The sequence below is a fragment of the Rousettus aegyptiacus genome, unplaced genomic scaffold (assembly GCF_014176215.1).
Source record: "Rousettus aegyptiacus isolate mRouAeg1 unplaced genomic scaffold, mRouAeg1.p scaffold_m13_p_3, whole genome shotgun sequence".
Taxonomy (NCBI): domain Eukaryota; kingdom Metazoa; phylum Chordata; class Mammalia; order Chiroptera; family Pteropodidae; genus Rousettus; species Rousettus aegyptiacus.
Window position 1 is genome coordinate 109,354,537 of NW_023416306.1, and position 19,332 is coordinate 109,373,868.

Below are 19,332 nucleotides of genomic sequence, written 5' to 3' on the forward strand. Positions count from 1 at the left end.
ACAAAAAGAATAAAATAATTGAATGGACTTCTGAAAATGAGAAATAAAGTTGTCAACTTAAATATCTGAAAATCTTAACTTTTTAAAAAAATGGTAAGTATCCCTTTACAAAACTATCCTCATGTGGCAGACAGGCAACTCAGCCTTGAGAGGTAATTTAGCATAACATTTTACAGCATGTAGGAGGGAGAACAATACCAGATCTCTTAAATCCCTATCCAGTGTTCTTTGTAAATAATAGTTTGATCTGTGAATTGCGACTATTTACGTAACTTCAAAAGATCACATAGAAGGTCATAACTGTGACTTAAGTTTCATCTCCAGGTTTTAAAATACCTATAAAGAATGAAAATGATACATGTGACATGGCTTAGGTTAAGTTCAAACACAAAGGCAATGCAGTATTCTTCTTCCATGGAAAGGCAGCCACTCGAAAAGATATGTTCTCCTAATCACAGGGGAAAAAAAGGCAAGTCTTTGTGATCTAATTAGTAAGTTCAGGAGTTGGTGGAGGAAGAAAAAACACTGCTAATCGAGACCAAAATAGCAGCTATTAGGTCTGAAGAGCAAAGTACTAAGCTGTGCAGAGGTGTGTGGGTATGAATAATACCTACTCATAATTCACCTGGGGCCATTTGCCTGCTGTGAATAAGTAAATGACAAATGAACAGCAGAGCGACGGTGCCACTTTACACACTGAATATATTCTTTGTGAAGATTCCCACCACTAAGGTACAGACTATCTTTAAATTAAAAGAGGGGACTGGTATTGCCTCAAGCAGAGAAGTTATCATGACAGCATTAATAACTCAAACAGGAAGGAGGACAATACAGATGAGGAGAAATCTCGGGGTTAAAAGGTTGGACTTTATTTTTTTCTTTTTAAGTAGGTCCTGGGACCCAGAAAATGACAAATGCATTAATAAACTTGACTTATGTTGCACTTGACTTTTTGAATTCTATTTCTTTGGGTACCTGCTTCCCTTCTTATCTCTTGACTGTTAAAAATAACAGAGCGTGAGGCTCAATGTGGATGTAGAAATGGGAATAAAACTTCTGGGAAGAAAATAGTTTAGTTGCTAATTGGGAAGAACTGGAATGTACAGCCATGTTTTTCAGAATCTGAGAAGAGTTAGAATTATATTCCAGCCCTTTAGCTTGATGAATTCACATACAGATCAACATGAAGTGAGCCTTTTTGTTACGTTTGCACAAAACAATAATAGTTCTTGGCCCAATTTCAACAATAACTCAATGTAAAGTAGCTGCTCAATGTAGAGAGCCTACTTCCAGGACACCACCAGAGGGACAATCCACCGTGCAGGCAGGACACCCCCAGCCACCTCTGCTCACCCCCACGTGTTGGTCAGCAAAACTTGAAATTGCAAACAGGTTCTCTGGAATCTTAGAGAAAAAGAATGTCTGGTTCCACAGAATGACTGCCTAGCCTCCACTTCCTGTAGGCCAATGCATGGCCATCATCCTCCGGAAGACTGTGTTACTAAATCTACAAATGCTGGTACCTTTGTTTTCTTTAAACAACTGACAGCGTGTAAAGTCTCTGCTGTATTATTTTCCCTCTTTTGTATTCTTGTTTCTTAATGCTCTCACCCTCCAGCCTCCTGACCCACTCTCCTCCCCCTTCCAAATCTGCTGGAACGACGACCTACTCCACGATCAACACATTCCACCACCCACCCCCTGCCTTCTCCCTGAAAACAGCCTGAACAGATAAAACCAAGCTCCTTCCCAAAAGACCCCGCTCTCCTTGGGGACTCTCCCAACTACAGGAAGTTCATTCTCTTATACCTTAAGTAACTCAGGATTAGGAGATGGGGTCTGTGTCATTCCTCTGCCCAGGACTATTTCTAGATCATTTCTCTTCCACAAGTTAACTAAATTTCCTCTAAGTTTCCCACACCTGGCAATATCGCCTTCCACTCCCCCTCTTTTTGCTGGTTATTTCCATGACCTACCCGTTGTAATTGGCTTCTTTTCATTCCTGCTCCTGGGGATTTGAACATTTACATCATTATTTGAATTATGCCCCTCCAATATATGTTGAAATCCTAAACCCAATAACTATGAATTTGGAAATAGGGTCTTTACAGATGTAATCAAGTTAAGATGAGGTCGTTAGGGTGGAGCCTAATCTAATATGACTGATGTCCTTAAAAGAGGAAACCACCATGTGAAGACAGACGCACACAAAGAGCTATATAAAGATGGAGACGGAGATTGGGGTTATGCATAATGCCACACCAAGGAACACCAGACTACCAGAAACCAGAATGAATGGGCAAGGAGAGATCTTCCTATATAGGCTTCAGAAGGAGCATGGCTCGGCCAGCACCTTGATTTCAGGTTCTATCTTGCAGAACTGTGTTCAGGTTCTATCCTGCAGAGAATAAATTTCTGTTGTGTTAAGCTACCTAGTTTGTGAGAATTTGTTACAAGAGCCCTAGGAAAGTAATGTGCTATATGAATCATCTTTCACATATGATGGCCTCTCAGTTATTTTGCTGCCTCTTTACCAATGATATTCTACCCTTCAGTTCAGTCACCTTTCATGGTCATACACTTGAGGCCTATTCTTAGCCAAAATGCTCTACTCTGAAACCTCTGACTGAAACACTCCACTGTCTACCTGTCCACTCATCTTCTAGCTTGCTCGCCTGTTCACTCAGCTACTCTCATCACTATTTATATCTCATACCTTTTCACTGCCAGTCCCCTTCTATATTTAGTTCTCTCCCCATTCAGCTTAAATTCCAAGATTTCATGGCCTAATCTCCTAGACTCTCTTGCCCCTTTGTTGTTTATCACGCTCACCTGGGAACACTTTGACCCTGGCTGATTTTTACTGTCCATTTTCTTCATGCCTGTGGTAGGACTGCTGAGGGCTGCTGCAGAAAATGGCATACTCAGAAAACTGGTAGCACTAAAAATTCATTGTTATGAATTGTCAGTGCTGGGCCCTCACACTGCTCAGAAATTCTGCTACTCTTCTGTAGGCAGCTCACTCTCCAAAACTTTCTGCACAAAACCTACAGGTCTACTCTCATCCTTGCCTTCTTCCTTTCTATTCAATGGAATATGAGTTCTTCCTTTACTTAAAGTCCATTCCTTATCTCTGTTCTTAATACCAATCCTTTACATTATATTAGCAATTTTCACTCTAAACCATCCCTTCTCTCATCTGTATCTCCTTCTTCTCCTCTCCACTTGTACCTTCCCATCAAATTTTAAACATGCATAAGTCTTACTATTACAAAAATTCTCTAAACTATAGGTAGTGAATACACAATACCATAGAAAGGGACTGGAAGTTTCAGGTGTGCAATTCAACAGTAAAGCTGAATTTCATTAACCAATGTCACCATGAAAAAAAAAATCCTCCTATCCTCTCCAGCTATCCCTCTCTCACTTTCAGAGATTCCCGCACTGATTGTCTTTGTCTTCTTACTTTCCTCTTGCTCTTCACGTCCACTAAATTGGCCTTTGCTCTCATCACCCCATTGACAGAGCTTTGGCCTCCATGTCACTCCATCTAGTAGACAAATTGCATACTACTACTTGACCACCAACTGGCATTCTACTCCACTATGCTCCTTCTTAACACTCTTCCCCCACTTTCTATGGCTTCTATGACGTTACACTGCTTCTATTTTCCCTCCGATCTCTCAGGATTCTATTTCTTCACTAATTTTTCAATATTGATATCTTCCAGTCCCTCCTTTATTCTCTTCTTAATCCACATTTCCCCCACTCACTATTATAGCTTGATTTAATATCCTTAAGCCAACGATTTCTCTATCTCATCCTCTTTTGCTAAACTCCTAATCCATATATCCAAATGCCTATCAAAATTTCCTCTTAGATGTCTTCCAGGCCGTTTGAATTCAGTATGTCCAAAATTCGGTTCATAAGCATCCTCACCACCCTCTGTTCTAACTTACTGTTTCATCAATATATACTAATGTGTATTTTCCTATATGCCATGTACGGGCAGCTAAAGTTCATAACTGTAAAGCCGTACTTGACTCCTCCCATAGTAATCCTTTCATCATTCAATGCATTTCATTAACCATACCTGAATTAAGTTTAATTCCAGTCTATTCAACTTCTTTTACATATGAGGAACCTATATAGCTTCTACAAGCTCATGTTTTCTTCAGTCAATAAGCCCCAGTTTGTGTTCAGCTCTCATCCTTGCTACTTCAAAATCTATGCCTTCATCTCTCTTTTGCATGTGCCAAAGCTGCACTAAATTTAATCCCTTCATTAATAGTGCTACCTATTAGTTTTCTCTTTTAAACCTCAATATCTCCTTCTCTAGACCCTCCTTCCTTTCCTCTTAGAAACAGGCTTGTGTTCGTCATCATCAAAACTCCTTTATAACTGAAATTCTACTTCACCATTTTCTTTTCTTTCTTTTATCACTTAAAACTCCTTCAAAGAGTGGTAAACACTCACTGATGAAGTTCTGGTTTGGGTAACAATGGAGAAGCTTACAACAGAATAACCTTTCTTGCAGTAATAATACCAACACCACACAAATATTTAAAAAAATAACTCTTTGAAGGCACTGAAGAGCAACTGAAAGCTGGAGGAAATATGACCCTTAAAAGATAAGAAGCCAACTAGGTAATAACCACATTTAATTAAATTTCCTGAGGGCAGTCCTCGGTTTATGGGGCCCATGAGTGTTAGAGCACAAGGAAAGAAAAAATTTCTGTGGAGTCAGAGGCCCTGAGTTTGGGGCTGTCTGACTGAAAATTAAAGATGAGACCACAGGTAATGAAAACCCAGAATCAGCATACAAATGATGGCCAACTCATCAACTGTACAGGTCAACATTCCAAATATCCAACAGAACAAAACAAGTGGAATGCTAAAAATGAGCAAAAGTTTCAGCAGCAACAAGTTCTGGAATGTCAGAATTTGGTGTTCAAGTCTCACTATCTAGTGGAGATTAGGAAAGCTACATAGCGAGACCAATGATAATACCTTAGTACCTTAGAACTAAAGGCGAAACAAAAATAGACCAAACTGGTAGAATGAACTATATTTAGAGGAAGTTAAAACAGAAAGACTACAAAATATCACCTACGAGTTCCAGTATACAATTGCTAGATATTCAAATAAACAGAAAAATGTGACTTATAATCAAGAGAAAAACTAGTCATTAAAATTAGACCCACAGACTACCCAGATACTGGCATTCGTAGTCAAAAGTTAAAATATTATAAATGTTAATAAATTTATCAAAAACTATGGATAGGAGAAAAGAATCTGAGAATATGTAAAACCTTAGAAATAAACTTCTGGAAATTTTATGTTAAAAATAATATCTGATTCATTGGAGGGAGGTCATAGCACATTTGAAGTAAAAAATCAGTAAACATAGGAATAAGTCAATAGGAATTATTCAAACTGAAAAGAAAAAAAAAACACTTGAAGGAAAAATGAAGAGTTTTAGCGACCAATGAAACAACAGAAAACAGTTTAATCTATAAGTAAATGGGGTTCAAGAAGAGAATAAATGTGGCAGATAAAATATTTTAAGAAATAATGGCCCCAACAGTTCCAAACTTGATTAATAAAATATTAAAAACCAAGAGATCCATAAAGTTCAGCAACATCTAGGCTGAATGAATACAGAGAAAATTATCCTCAAAAACATCAAACTGATGAGAATAAAAAATAAACCAAATATTCATGACATTTTCCAGACAAAAAGGCCAGAGAAACAATAAGATAGCTAATTTTTCATTAAAAAAAAAAAAAAACAAAAAAAACAAAAAAACGAAGCCAAAAGATAGCAAAATACCATCTTTAAAGTGCTGAAAGGAAAAAAAAAGTCAAACCAAAATGTTATATCCAGAGAATATTTTTTTCAAAAAATAGGAACATATCAATGAAATAAAAGCTGGGAGAATTTGTCTCCAGCACATCTGCACTACAAGAAATATGAAATAATTTTCTTCAGACTGAAGGGAAATGCTATCAGATGAAAATCTGGATATACAGAAAAGAATGAAGAGTACTAAAAACAGTAAATATGTGGATATCATCAAAAAACAATTACTTTTCTTAATTTTTTAAAAGATAATCGACTCTTTGAAACAAAAATAAGACAATATTGTACCTTATATAACACAGAAATAAAATATATGCCATAATAGCACAAAGGATATGAGAAAAGTGGTATAACATTAATTTAAGGGAGACTGTTGTAAATTGAGAATTCATATTGTAATCCCTAAAGAAATGACTAAGAAAATACAAAGAGGCAGAGCTAAAAAGCCAATAGAGAGAAAATGGAATATTTAAAAATACTTGATTTAAAAAATGCAGAGGAACAAAATCCAGAGGGACAAAAGGAAACCACTAGCAAGACGATGGACTGAAATACAACAGTCTCGATTATTACAATAAATGTAAATGGACTGAACACTTCAATTAAACAGCTGAGGTCAATAAATGATTGGGGGAAAGCAACGCCTAACTATATGCTGTTTATAAGTGACATGCTTTAAATATAAAGATATAAAGACATAAACGAGTTGAAAACAAAAAGATGAAAAAAGATATACCAAACTGTTAACTGTAGAAAACTTGTGGCTATATTAAAATCTAAAGTATAAGACCAAAGATAAACAGGGACATTTCATGATGACAGAAGAATCAATTCCATCAAGAAAACACAAAAAAATCTTAAATATATATAAACTCAAAACAGAGCTTTAAAATGTATGGAATAAAATTAATATAATATTGTATGCCAATTGTAATTGAAAAATTAAAAAAATTATTAAAAAATAAAATGCATGGCATAAAACTGACAAAGCTAAAGGAACATGTAGGCAAATTCTCAATTGTATTTAACACCTCTTTCTCGGTAATTGATAGAATAGATATAATTCAGTAAAGATATATAAGATTTCGACATCACGATCAACCACCTCGATAGTCATAAAAACTGTATTCAACTACCAAATATAGTTTTTTTAAGTCTACATGGAACAATCAGCAAGAGAGACCATATGCTGTAAAATAAATCCCAATAAATTGCAAAGGACTGAATTCATTCAGAGTATGTTCTCTCACCATATTAAGATTAAATTAGAAATCATTAACAAAAATCCTTGATTTGCTTTATTTTTTAAAAACATTCACTTGTTGCTTATCCCTTTTCACCTAACTTACTCTGATTTGCCCTTATCATTTCACGTTTAAAGGTCACAAATGCCCTTCTGGATCCTCACATCTAGGCCTTTAATTCAGTACGTGGAAAACTTAACTACATTAAGCAGTTAAGGACCTAATGTGTGTCTGGCCTTCTGCTAGAGATAATAATGGCCACTGCTTAAACAGTACTTTGGGTGTGTCAGGCAGTGTTGTAAGCACTTTACAGTTGCCGCTTGAAAAAAAAAATGTTTGAACTGGGTCTACTTATATGCATATTTTTATCCATAAATAAACTGGAAGTTTTTTGGTGATTTACAACAATTTGAAAAAAAAAAAACACTAGCAGATGAATCATGATTTTCTTAATTTTTAGTCTAGCTAACTTTATTGTAAGAATATAGTATGTAATACATATAGACATAAAAAATATGTTAATTGACTGTTATAGGTTAGGCTTCCAGTCATCAGTAGGCTATTAGCAATTAAATTTTGGGAAAGTTAAAAGTTATACGTGGATTTTATTATGCAGGGTGGGGGTGGGGTCAGAACCCTTAACACTTAAGTTGTTCAAGAGTCAAGTGTACAATTATGAATTATTGTAATTAAATCTTCATAATGACTGTAGTGAGATGGGTACACTTTTAAAGATGAGGAAACTGAGGCAAAAATAAGGAAGTCGTTTACCCATGGTCAGAAGGCTACTAAGCAGTGGAGCAGGAATTACCAGCTCAGGCCAGTCTAGCTCCAAGGCCCTGTTTCTTAACAGCTGTGCTGCTCAGTCTTTGACTTCAGTGCTCCCAGACTGGTGGAGGGCAGGTGAAAAGACAGGTAACTCATCAAAATTCAATGCAGATGCTCTGACTCCCTATTTACAGTATTTCTGTGTCTTATATCCCAACATGGAGACATTTAGTAATCTGCCTTATCCCTTTTTATAAATTTATTTTCTAGAAAATATATAATCTCATTTATACTGTAAAGAATTAGCTACAAAATTTTAACACTGCTTCATGTGCTCTCTTGGAGCATTTGCATTTTAATTGTTTGATTTAAGCAAACTAGATATTTCTAACTTTGAAATGTCAAGAATTCAGAGGACAGATGCAGGAAGGTTGTGGGAGGGGGTATGGAGATCTGCCCAGGTATTCTTAAAATCTAACCACATGGGGAAATATGTCTTCTCTATCCTTAAGTTGGATCCATGATAGTTTTATTGCTGAGTATTATAAAAATTAGACAGGGATTCAAGTTTGGAACGAATAATCTTCAGAAAGTAACAAGTAAATTCTTGAACATTTCTTTTCTATAACGAGAACAATGTTTGCTCTGTAGGGTTGTTGAGTTTACGTGAGAGTATGTAAGCACCCAATGCAGTACATGGCATATGGTACATAATGCCTGATAAATGTTAAAAAAAAAAAAAAAAGTTCAAAATTTCAACCTATAAGGCTCTTTATATTATGTGACAAGGGAGTACTTTTGAAGTAGGTTTTACATTAGTTTGGCCTTTCAAAATATCCCAAGTCCATAGAAAATAATACACACTAAAATATCAACTGTAAGCTCAAAGATGAGTATATAACCAGAGGCTGAGCCTCTGTCTCTGCAAATTTGCACAGGCTTAGTTTTTTTCAGGAGTAAACAGTAAATCTATTTCTGAGCAAAAGATAAAAATAGTAGGAAATAAGTTATTTTTGGCCTAGAATTCTATCTTAATTTATGTCATCTACATAATGATGCTTGCACAATTATGGATGTTTAATCCTGAGTCTTGAGAGCCCATACAACTTTTCAGAAACCATAGCAAACTATCCTTCGCATTTAAAAGAGGATGTGAAAACAACAGGAATAAAATTTCCCTTGGACAGTTTCAGTTTGAAAAATTGAATTTAAAACTAGATTTTTTACTTTGAATAAACCATAATCAATAAGAAAAACAAGGAGTCCCCCAACAGAGAGGTAGAATTTAATTCTGAGACACCTGGAGCCAAAGACTTTAGAAATGCCCCTGCCTTTTGAAGGACACTATAGCAATCTTCAATTTCAGTTTCATCATTAAAATCAGTGAAACAAACAAACATATTTTGATCTGTTGAAACTGATTTAAGTAAAAAGTTCCCATGTTCTTCCTACTTTTTGATGATGATCTATAATTAAATAAGGTTGAAATTGGGATTTGGAAAGGTATTGGGGTTTCACAAACATCTGACAATGCCACAGTAGTTAAATAATTGCCATCAATAAAGACTACTGTGGGATATGGCTTATGAAATTCTTTTCTCCTTCTGCATGAGAATATGACCCTCAGTTAGCTGTCCAGTTTCATTCTGGACAACCTGGTGAAACTGATATGTTAACTATGTTACCAGGGAACTCTGTTTACATTAAAAATGATCCCTGATTGGTGTCATGTATCTGGATTGGGAAGACCACCAGTACCTCATAGGCAGCCATAACTCTACAATTCCCCAAGTGCGAAGACTCTTGTAGCTGGGGCGGTCCTTTGTTGGGAGCCCCAAAGCTATGACTGTGGATTTGTTACAAGATATATCGGCTCTCGTGGTACATGAAATTTCTAAGCATGGTGACTATTACACCTGCTTGATGTAGGCCTGATCTCTTCCACCTGAGCTTTCATTAGGGGTAGGGGATTCAGAAGCCAACCCCCGTGCCACTGCAAGGATTCTTACAGCAGTGCCTGGCACTTGCCAGCAGGAAAGCCATGGTCCCTGTCCTACTGAGCAGACTGGTGCCAAGTAGTCTATGAGAGTCATGAGTCTGGATGTCAGGTTAAACTAAACAGGACCCCTGGTGGGCACTACAGAGACAAAAGGAATGATATACACATATATGCGCATATATACATTATGTGTGTGTGCGTATGTATATATATACACACACACTAATATATTAAGGACAAGAAGAAAAGGAGGAAAGTAGTGAACCCTGGTTTCTGGGAACAAATTTTCCACTTAAACCTGACAGTAAATAAACATTTGCTACTATTATAATAAGATAAGGAAGTGACATTTATTCTCCAGGTTCCCTGGTGCCTGTTGTAATTCTGAGTCTTTCCGATAAAACAAGATGCCTTTTACTTCCTGGAGCTGTGCTTAGTTGAAAGGGATGCTGAATAATGGTTCTTCCATCAATTCATATCTGCTGTTTCAAGATACCTTCAAAGAAGGGTAGGCCATGACATACAGGAACCAAAGTCACAAGAGCTCTCCAAAGTTCTAAATAGTCTCCCTGTCTATAGGAAGTTTTGATATTCTTATATATTTTTTTCTTATCCTTCTACCCTCTTATTCTTTACTTCAATAATACTTCCTTTTCTTAGGACCTGTACACTAAAAATATATTTTGAGCACTCTTATCTCTTATCTTCTTTCTCTGAGGTCTGTCTCCTCCTTAGAGTGCATCTCAATTTTATCTCTTTGAGTCTCAACTAGTTTGAAATACCCTTGACTAGGAAAGCCCAAGGTCAGTGGTTAGTTCTATAGTGGTGTTTGATGTCTGCATCTCATACCCAGTTCTAGGCTTGGGAATACTCCTTCTCACTTCATTAAATGACATATGTTAGCTTCCAAGAACCTAAGAATGGCATAGCTAGCTGTGAAACTGAATAGTAGAAAATTCAGTGAAATATTTATTGAAAAGGGATGAGACAAGCCAAAAGGGACTGCAGGAACGATTGAAGCCACAGAAAATGGGTTCATCTAGCAGGCTGCTCCCAGGAATGGTGATAGGAAATCCCAAATACCTACTTGAGCCTTTCTATGAACTGGACCCTGTTTCTCTGTGAGAAGCTCTCATGGTACACTTTCCTCATACTATGTGTAAAAGAGACATACACTCATGAAATGATAGTGGGAATGCCAACTGAAACAACTGGTATATGCGTTTGGGAAAGCAGTTTAATTCTGTTCATACTCCTGACACCATTACTTCTACTCCTGGCCATTTACTCCGGGAAGCAAAAGTAAACCACCAAAACCACACACATGAAATTTTTAATAACTATGAATCATTATTTTTATACATGGGGATACAAAGCATTCTTAAGTTATGATATATAGTTGTTTTAAATCTGTTTTAGGTGATCCAGTACAGGTAAGATTAAATCATGATTTAAAAAGATTAAATCATAATAGCCAATGGTGGTTATACAAAGTTTACAATGCACCAGGTGAGTTACAAGTGCTATGTACATCACATGTATTAACTCATTTAATTCCATAACAACCTAATTAGATAGTTACTATTCAATTCTCATTAAGCAGATGAGGTGACTAAGTTCAGAAAGGTGAGGTAGCTTGTTCAAGATCCTGGCTTATCTGTAGGGTGGTAGAGACAGGATTTGTTGTGATCTAAACCACTGTCATATGTCCCACTCAATGAATGACTAGAAAATGGTACCACTCTTTTCTAATTCAGGCCAACACTCTTTCCATTGCACCAGGTAGTGATTTGCCCATGGTCACATGACTAGCTAATGGTTGAGAATTAACTTCTTGACTCCTAATCTAATGATCTTCCTATTATCCCAGACTGCTGGGAATGAAAAGAAAAATATCTAGCTAAGAACAAAATCAAACGAGAAAAGACCATAGGGAAATCAAATCTAAGACCTTTAAAAAGATAGAAATCTTCCTTGTCTCTTTGCTCTGCCATTTGTTTTAATGTGACTCTGTACTACTGGTATTGGCCTTATGCGCCACTGACAGATAACTGTACTTGTGGATCAGTGGCCTACATGAGAGGGAGAGTGAAGGAGGAGGGAGGGCCTTCTGGGAGATGCGGCCATCATGGTGAACGTCTGGTGTTTTAGGATAGGGGCAAATTGTGTGTATGTTTGTGTAGTATATGTCCATGTGGAGAAATGACATGCCAATCATCTGGTCCTATTGGAAAATGTAACCATTTTCTAATTGATTAAAAAAAAATTCTATGAGAAAATCTAAGCTTTAACGGTGTAGTGGTCAGGTATGTATCAACTTGGCTAGATTATAGTACTCAGTTGTTTAATCAATCATCAATCTAGGTTTTGATGTGAAGATATTTTGTAGATGTTATTAACATCTACAGTCAGTTGACTTTAGAGGTGATTATACCCTTAATAGCATAAGTGGGCCTCACTCAATCAGTCAAAGGCCTTAGAATAAAAACTGAGGGAAACAAATTTTGCCTCCAGGTAGCATTAACTCCTGCCTGAGCTTCTCGCTGATCTGACCTACAGATTTCAGACTTGCCAGTGTCCATAAACGCATGAACCAATTCCTTAAAATAAATTCATATCTGTTTATCTACCCACTACTCACCCATCAATCTATCTAAAGAGAGCCTATTGGTTCCATTTCTCTGGAGAACCTTAACCGATACAAATACCTTGCCAGACCACTAAGTACTTTGACAATGCTGATCACACAGATCCACTTGACATAAACATCACGAAAAGCAGAGACAGGACAAAAAAGAAGGAAGAAAAGTTTGGCTGAGGAGACGTGACATTAAATGTCAGCACGCAGGCAGAGACCAGAGCAAACATTGCTCTCTGCCCCAAGTCAGAGGAGGCAGACAGTTACAAACAGTCTCAACACAGTCAAAACTCAAAGTGATGTGTTTGCTATGAAACACAGGTCCAAGCACCTAGGAGTTCCTGTAGCAATAAATAACTGGGAGTAAAGAATATACACTCAGATTTCTAGGAATTAACAACAAGAAAAGGCATTCTGGGAGTATTAAAAGAGCCTGCTTCATGAAGGCTGACAGTGACCTCAAGGCCACCGCCGTGTCCTGGTGAACACTGGCAGACAAGGCATCTCTAATTCTTCACACTGCTCTGGGTTCCTACTGAAATCTTCCCTGGGTTGGGGAGAGTTGTGTTCTAAATCTGATCTGCTTCCTATTTTAAAAATAAATGTGTCCTATTTTTTAAAAAATGGACAAAACAAACTCATAGATGCAGAGAATGGATTGGTGCTTAGTAGGGGGGGGGACTGGGGAGTGGACAAAAGAAGTGAAGAGGTTCAACCGAATGGTGATGGATAGTAACTAGACTTTTGGGGGTGATCACCTTGTAGTATATATAGATGTTGAATTACAATGCTGTACACCTGAAACTTATATAATAAAAATAAATGTGTCTTTTCGAATTTCTTCCCTATCACCCTCTTCACCATCTCCCAGCAGCTCAATCCCCTAAACGACTGCTTGGGAGGCCCATGGGGGATGGTTCAGGAGACACAATCAATCTCACCTTGGCTTCTGAAGTGGGTTCCAAGAAGCACAGGCGATTCCCAAGTCCCTCGGCTGCTAGGCAGAACTTCCTTTGCTCCTTGTGAATGTTCGCGATGCACTGGAGAACCACTTCATCTTCCTGCCATGAAAACAGAAACACGAACGTGGGTGACCAGGGACTGTTTCCCCATGCAGAACCAGGCTCCAAGTCACCCTTGCTACATCGTTGTCCGTTACTGTGGGAGGCATGTGCTTTTGAATATTATATAAAGGAGACAGTTTTATTTACATGCCTATATTCGTATTCACATGGCATAACTGAGAACCTTCTCTGAGGTAGATTCCGGTGTGGGGTCAGTGGGAGCAAGTACACAGAATGGACACGTGGCATGGGCCTCACTTCATTGAGATATACAATACATACAATCAAGGTGAGCAGATAACGTCAACACTTGAATGAAGATGAAAGCAAATCTAAGCAATCTCTTTTATTATGAAATAAGACAGTAAGATGTGATTGATGGAACTGAGAATACAAGCAAAGATTAGAGAGAGGTGAGATTCATGGAAATAAAGTCCTTTTTGTATAGGGTGGTGGAGGCAAGAATCATGTTATGTTGGGGGAAGGGTGAATGTAGTGGGAAGCACATTTGCCAGATGACAGAAGGAACCTGGAGGGTAACGGGAGATGAGTTTTAGACATATAAAAAAGGAAGATTGAAAGATGCCTGAAAGATTCAGATTGGAAGGAGTTGAAGGTCAAGGAGAGAAGTCATTTTGAATTTCCAAGGAGGGGACCTCCCCTCCTATCATCATTCTCAAAAGCAGCCTCCTAAAATTTCAGAGACCTTGTTGGAATGGCATTCCTCTTGCTGAAAGGCCAGAAACAAGGCCAAGGTCCATTTACACTAACATGCTCACCTCTTGCGCAACCCTGCCTGGAGCTGAAAGGAAAACAGTTTTCCTTACCAACTCCTCTATTCTTGTTCTTGTCTTGTTTTGTCTATCAGTCTGTGCCCTCTCTCTACCACCACTTGACCTCTGGCTTCAAACACCAAAAAGATTCCCAGGTTTGGTTAAGTTAAAGGAGTAACCAGAGAAGAGCCAGTTGGAGCTCCCTCCTTAGCAATCACTGTCCTGTTCCCTGACTCACCTGTACGCCTCCTGGTATTAGTGTTTGTCCCTGAGTATTGGAGGGGCGGATTAAATAGAAACAAGATTTTTTTAAATGGTGTCTGAATTGTACTTAGTCATATGGAAAAACAAAATCCTTCCACCTGGTAGGAAAATGAAGAGATTCAATAGTAACAGACTCTAATAAAGACATCTGCTCGTGCCCAGAGATTGGTAAGGGGCTACAGGGAAGTGCGAGACGCCACAGATCACAGACATGTGAAAAGAAGATTGAGAGAAAGAAAAAAAGCTCCACACTTTTACTAGCATTGAAATGTCACTGTTCATCATTAAATTGAGTCAGTAATAAATTCAAGAGGCTCTGCTTTGAGTGAAGTCAGAATTCATGGATTTCATTTGAATCGAGACAGAAGAAAACCTCCCAAACAGTACGGCTTTCAAACTGTGGGCTCAGTGAAATCTCGAAAGAGAATGATTTTCCCCAGGTGGAATCTCCTCCAGATCTTATAGCCACCAGGGGCCATGCCATCCTAACAGGCACAGGCAAAGGGGGAGTACTCTCAATTGTCAACATGACTACGGATGCTACCATATATCGTAAAGCAGGCACCTTGTAAGCTAAATGGTCTGTATTGCAAGAGGCAGTCTTTGGAATATACAATTTTTCTGTCTAATATATCGAGGAACCCCTATTAAGAAATACTAAATATCTCCCACCTATACACAATTTGCCAATAAAACAAAACAAAAACAAAAAACAAAAACAAAACAGGCATTTGGAAATCATGGGAGTGTGATTATAAACCAGACTTTTCATGACTCAGTGAAAGTTTTCCCCTCAGTATTTGTCTTCAAGAGTCTCTTTCCATGATCTCATTTCCCATGCCCTTTCCACCCAAAGATGCCCAAACCACCCTGGCTTGACCTTGCACTAGTGGCTTTGAAGTTTCTATTTGTCTAAAATTTACCTGAACCTATATATAATTCACATCCTCATAACCTAGGCTGCCAATCAACTAACATAACAAATGAACCTGCTCTGGCTCAATAGCCATTTGCCAAAGAGCAGCCCAGCAAAAGTGCTTTCCTAGGTCGGCGCTCTGAGTGACACACAGATGGATGTGGGACTTAGAACCAGATTTACCTTCTCCAAACATTTTCACCTTTTTCTACCTGCTGTCTGAAACTGTATGCTCAGTGCTGACCTGGCTGCAGACACCACCTGGAGTAATAACCTGTACCCGCCTTCATTCCAGACAGCAGCTATTATCTCCACAAACCTTCAATAGACAGACATCTGGAGCCTTGGAGTGCCTGGCACTGAAATCTTTGCACCAAAGATCCATTTGGCATGAGGTGAGTTAATTCAACCCTTCTCATTACTTCTCTCACTTCCTACTAAAACACCAAACACAAGCCCCTGCACTTACCAGCCCTACCTAGTTCATGCATCCCTGTACTGATGCACTTTCTCTTCCCCTGTCATCTCTTTTCCTTTCTCCCTTTGCTTTAAACCTGGGAATTCCAGAGAATACCATTTTCAAGGAAGCCCCTTTAATTAGAGGTTGCAAATTCTTCCACATTTTGTATTTCCTCTCCCCAGAAGCTTGCATTCTTCCCACATCCCCCAGTGCCAAACTCAGACTATTAGTTTTACTCAGGTGCAAAAACTCACATTTTGAGGTAGGTGATAGTCAATCTCCACATCTTCTTTGGCAATTTATCAACAGCCTAGTTACATCTCCTACCACTATCTGACACTTGATGACAATTAAAAAATCTGATAAAAACTGTAGTGTGAATTCAACACACACTTATTGATCACCTTCCAATGACAAAGCATTCTGCTAGGATACTGCAAAGTGCACTAGGTTTAGAAGATCTGTAAATACTGTAATAAAGGAGCTGAAGACTGAAAGTCCAGCTCACAGCCTTTATCCACCCCACTTTAGCCATCATCTCAAGTAAGTTCAAAGTTTTGGTGAACGATCTTTTGAAAACAAACACCTTGACTGAAATACTTCCACTCTGCTTTAGTAATACACTATCATGAATATGCTTTGTCATTTTCTAGAATGATTCTAATTTTAAAATCCCAAACTAGACTATCTTACTCTATGAACTCAATTTCTTCTTCCTTGCTTTCTCATTCTCTTATATTGCTATTCTTGCTTTCCTTCAAGACTTCCACTTCCTTCATGGGGATGCAAAGTACAGCATAGGGAATATAGTCAATAATACTGCAATAATTACATATAGTATCAAATGAGTTTGATACTATATGTAGATTTATCGAGATGATCACTTTATCAGTTATATAAATGTCTAACCATTATGCTGTACACCTGAAACTAATATTGTGTGTTACCTATAGCTAAACATTTAAAAATTATTTTTAAAAATAATTTAATTTGGGGGAGCGAAGAGACTGACTCCTTGTCAGACTTCATTAAAAAAAAAAAAGGAAAAAAAAAAAAAAGAGAGACTTCCAATTCCTAGAGGCACTGCCATCTCCATTATTTCCTTTAGCCCAGGAAGGAGAGTGATAGCCTTTTTGATAAAGAAAATAACAGAACTCTGGGATTTTGTTCCACTCAAAATTTATGGGGATTTTTTGTAATACATTTTTAGCTTGTTTGAACTGATTTCACTGGAACGAGACCATAAAACTTTCCCTTTTTGTAGGGCTCACAGGAGATCCAACTCAATGTCAAATAACCATACCTTCCACCTACATGAGAAAAAGAAACAAACTAAAGAGAAGAAAGTGCAAGGTCAGAAGGAACAATAATCAGTAATGGTCAAAAAGACCTTTCAGACCTAGCTTCCATCCTTAATAATGAGGGGTATGAACCTCTTGAGTCCCCAGGAAATAATATCTGTTAGATCACAAAGTTTTTCTGCTTTCCATCAAATAAGTCAAAAGGTCTCTGCCTGACTTTTAAAGTTCCCCCACCCAGGTGAGTGCTCCACTTCTAGCCTTAGCCATCCTTCATTCCTATTATCTTACTGTCTCCCAAGTCTTGCCCAGCCTCCATAAAATGTTCCCACTTGAAACCCCTCCAGATTTCTTTATTCAACTCTGTATCCTTCTAGCTTTCCTACCTTTATGATGTTCTCTTTCTCCTGCCACCCATAAACATAGAGATTGCCTAAGGGTAGGTCTTGGTCATTTTCCTTAGCAATCTCACCCATTCTTCAGCTTCCAGTTATATTCTTAGGAGTTGTTATTCCAACTTTGCCTCTAACCTGGTGGCATGCCAAGGTTCTGGTTCTCCACTTCCACCTATTTCTAACTTTATCCATGGATTTACCAACACCTCAATATGTCCCAGTGCACCGAAGGGTTCCTTTTCGGTCTGCTTTTATGAGTGTTAATGACACATCCAGCCTCTCGGCAACTCAGGCTCAAACATCATCATCTCCTGTCTGAGTTTCCCCAACCCCTGTCCTATAGCAAATGGGCCAGAGGAAGGAGAGCCTGGAGGTCTAGAGACAAAGATGTGGGTATTACAATACTAGAGCATTCTTCCTCTGCCCTGTTACTGGAGGCATAGCTCGATCTTATCATTTTCCTGCTGAAAATCCATACTGGCTCTTTCTCCACTGTGCACATAACAAATACAAATTTCTTAAACTAGCATCTAAGAAACTTTACTTTTCAACCTATTTTCCCGACTTCTTCCCTTTGGAGTTCTTTGGCCTTCTCTACCTCCATGCCCTTACTCCTGCCATCTCTCATTCAAAAGCTACCTTATTTGCCCATTTTCCACATTCATACACTACCTATCCTCTCAAGCTTAACACACATACCACATTGTTTTATAAAGCCCAAGTAATCTCTCTTCTCTCTACCCTTCCATAGCAATATCATACTCCTGTGTTATGGTAATTTATATTCACGCCTTATCTTCTCTACTATATAATATAATTTGAAATGGCTAACATTTACTGATCTCTATCTGACAGGCACTGTACTTTATGCGCAACAACCCATTTAAGCTTCACATCAACACTGCGATGTAGGTACTATAGTTGTCTCCATTTAACAAATGAAGAGGCTCTGTACAGAGCAGTCAAGTAACTTGCCTTAGATCTCATGGTGATAAGGAGTAAAGCCTCGTATCCAGTCCAGACAGTCTGAATCCATGCTCTGTCTCCTACTCCTCTCCGCTGCCTTTGTACCCCTTGAAGGCAGGGTCCATATCTGGTTTGTGTTTACAGCTATCAAGATACTCAGTAGCATGGTGCCTTATGCACATTATACATCTAATTGTAATTTATTGAATGGGTGTAGTTTAACCTTGTTAGCCCACTTAATTATAAACTCTGTTAGAGCAGAAAACTGCTTTCCCATCCAAGTTAGGAACACAATGTGTTTGGTAAACACATGTCAACTGATTGGGACATAGAATCAAATTAAAAGAAGAGATATGTCTGCTCGAGGTCACATAACAATAGCTATTTTAGAAAGGGTCACTGTTTCATTGATGAATCAGAAATGAATTTTTAAAAAAAGAACAGATGTTGACATAAAAAGCAATGAGAAATAAGCAATACTGAGGTTATGGGGTCCTTTTCAAAAGTTTTTAGTTCCTGTAGCTTAATTATTACAATTGATATAATATCAACTATTCATTCTGTAACAGACACTCTGTTGAGATTTCCTTCAGTATTATTTAATATTCACAACAACATAACCATTTTAAGAATGAGGAAACCAAAGCTCAGAGGAATTAGGCAATTTTAACAAGTGCTTAATGA

At 38.0% G+C, this 19,332-nt stretch overlaps 1 protein-coding gene across 1 annotated transcript in view; it reads right to left on the reverse strand.

Annotated features, from left to right (window-relative positions):
• The window catches only part of RYR3 (ryanodine receptor 3), a 464,873-nt gene that overhangs the window by 307,765 nt on the left and 137,776 nt on the right, over positions 1–19,332 (reverse strand). Inside the window, exon 2 of the mRNA XM_016160800.2 lies at positions 13,454–13,573. Coding sequence (XP_016016286.2) covers positions 13,454–13,573 — 120 coding nt within the window. The remainder of the gene's footprint in view (positions 1–13,453; positions 13,574–19,332) is intronic.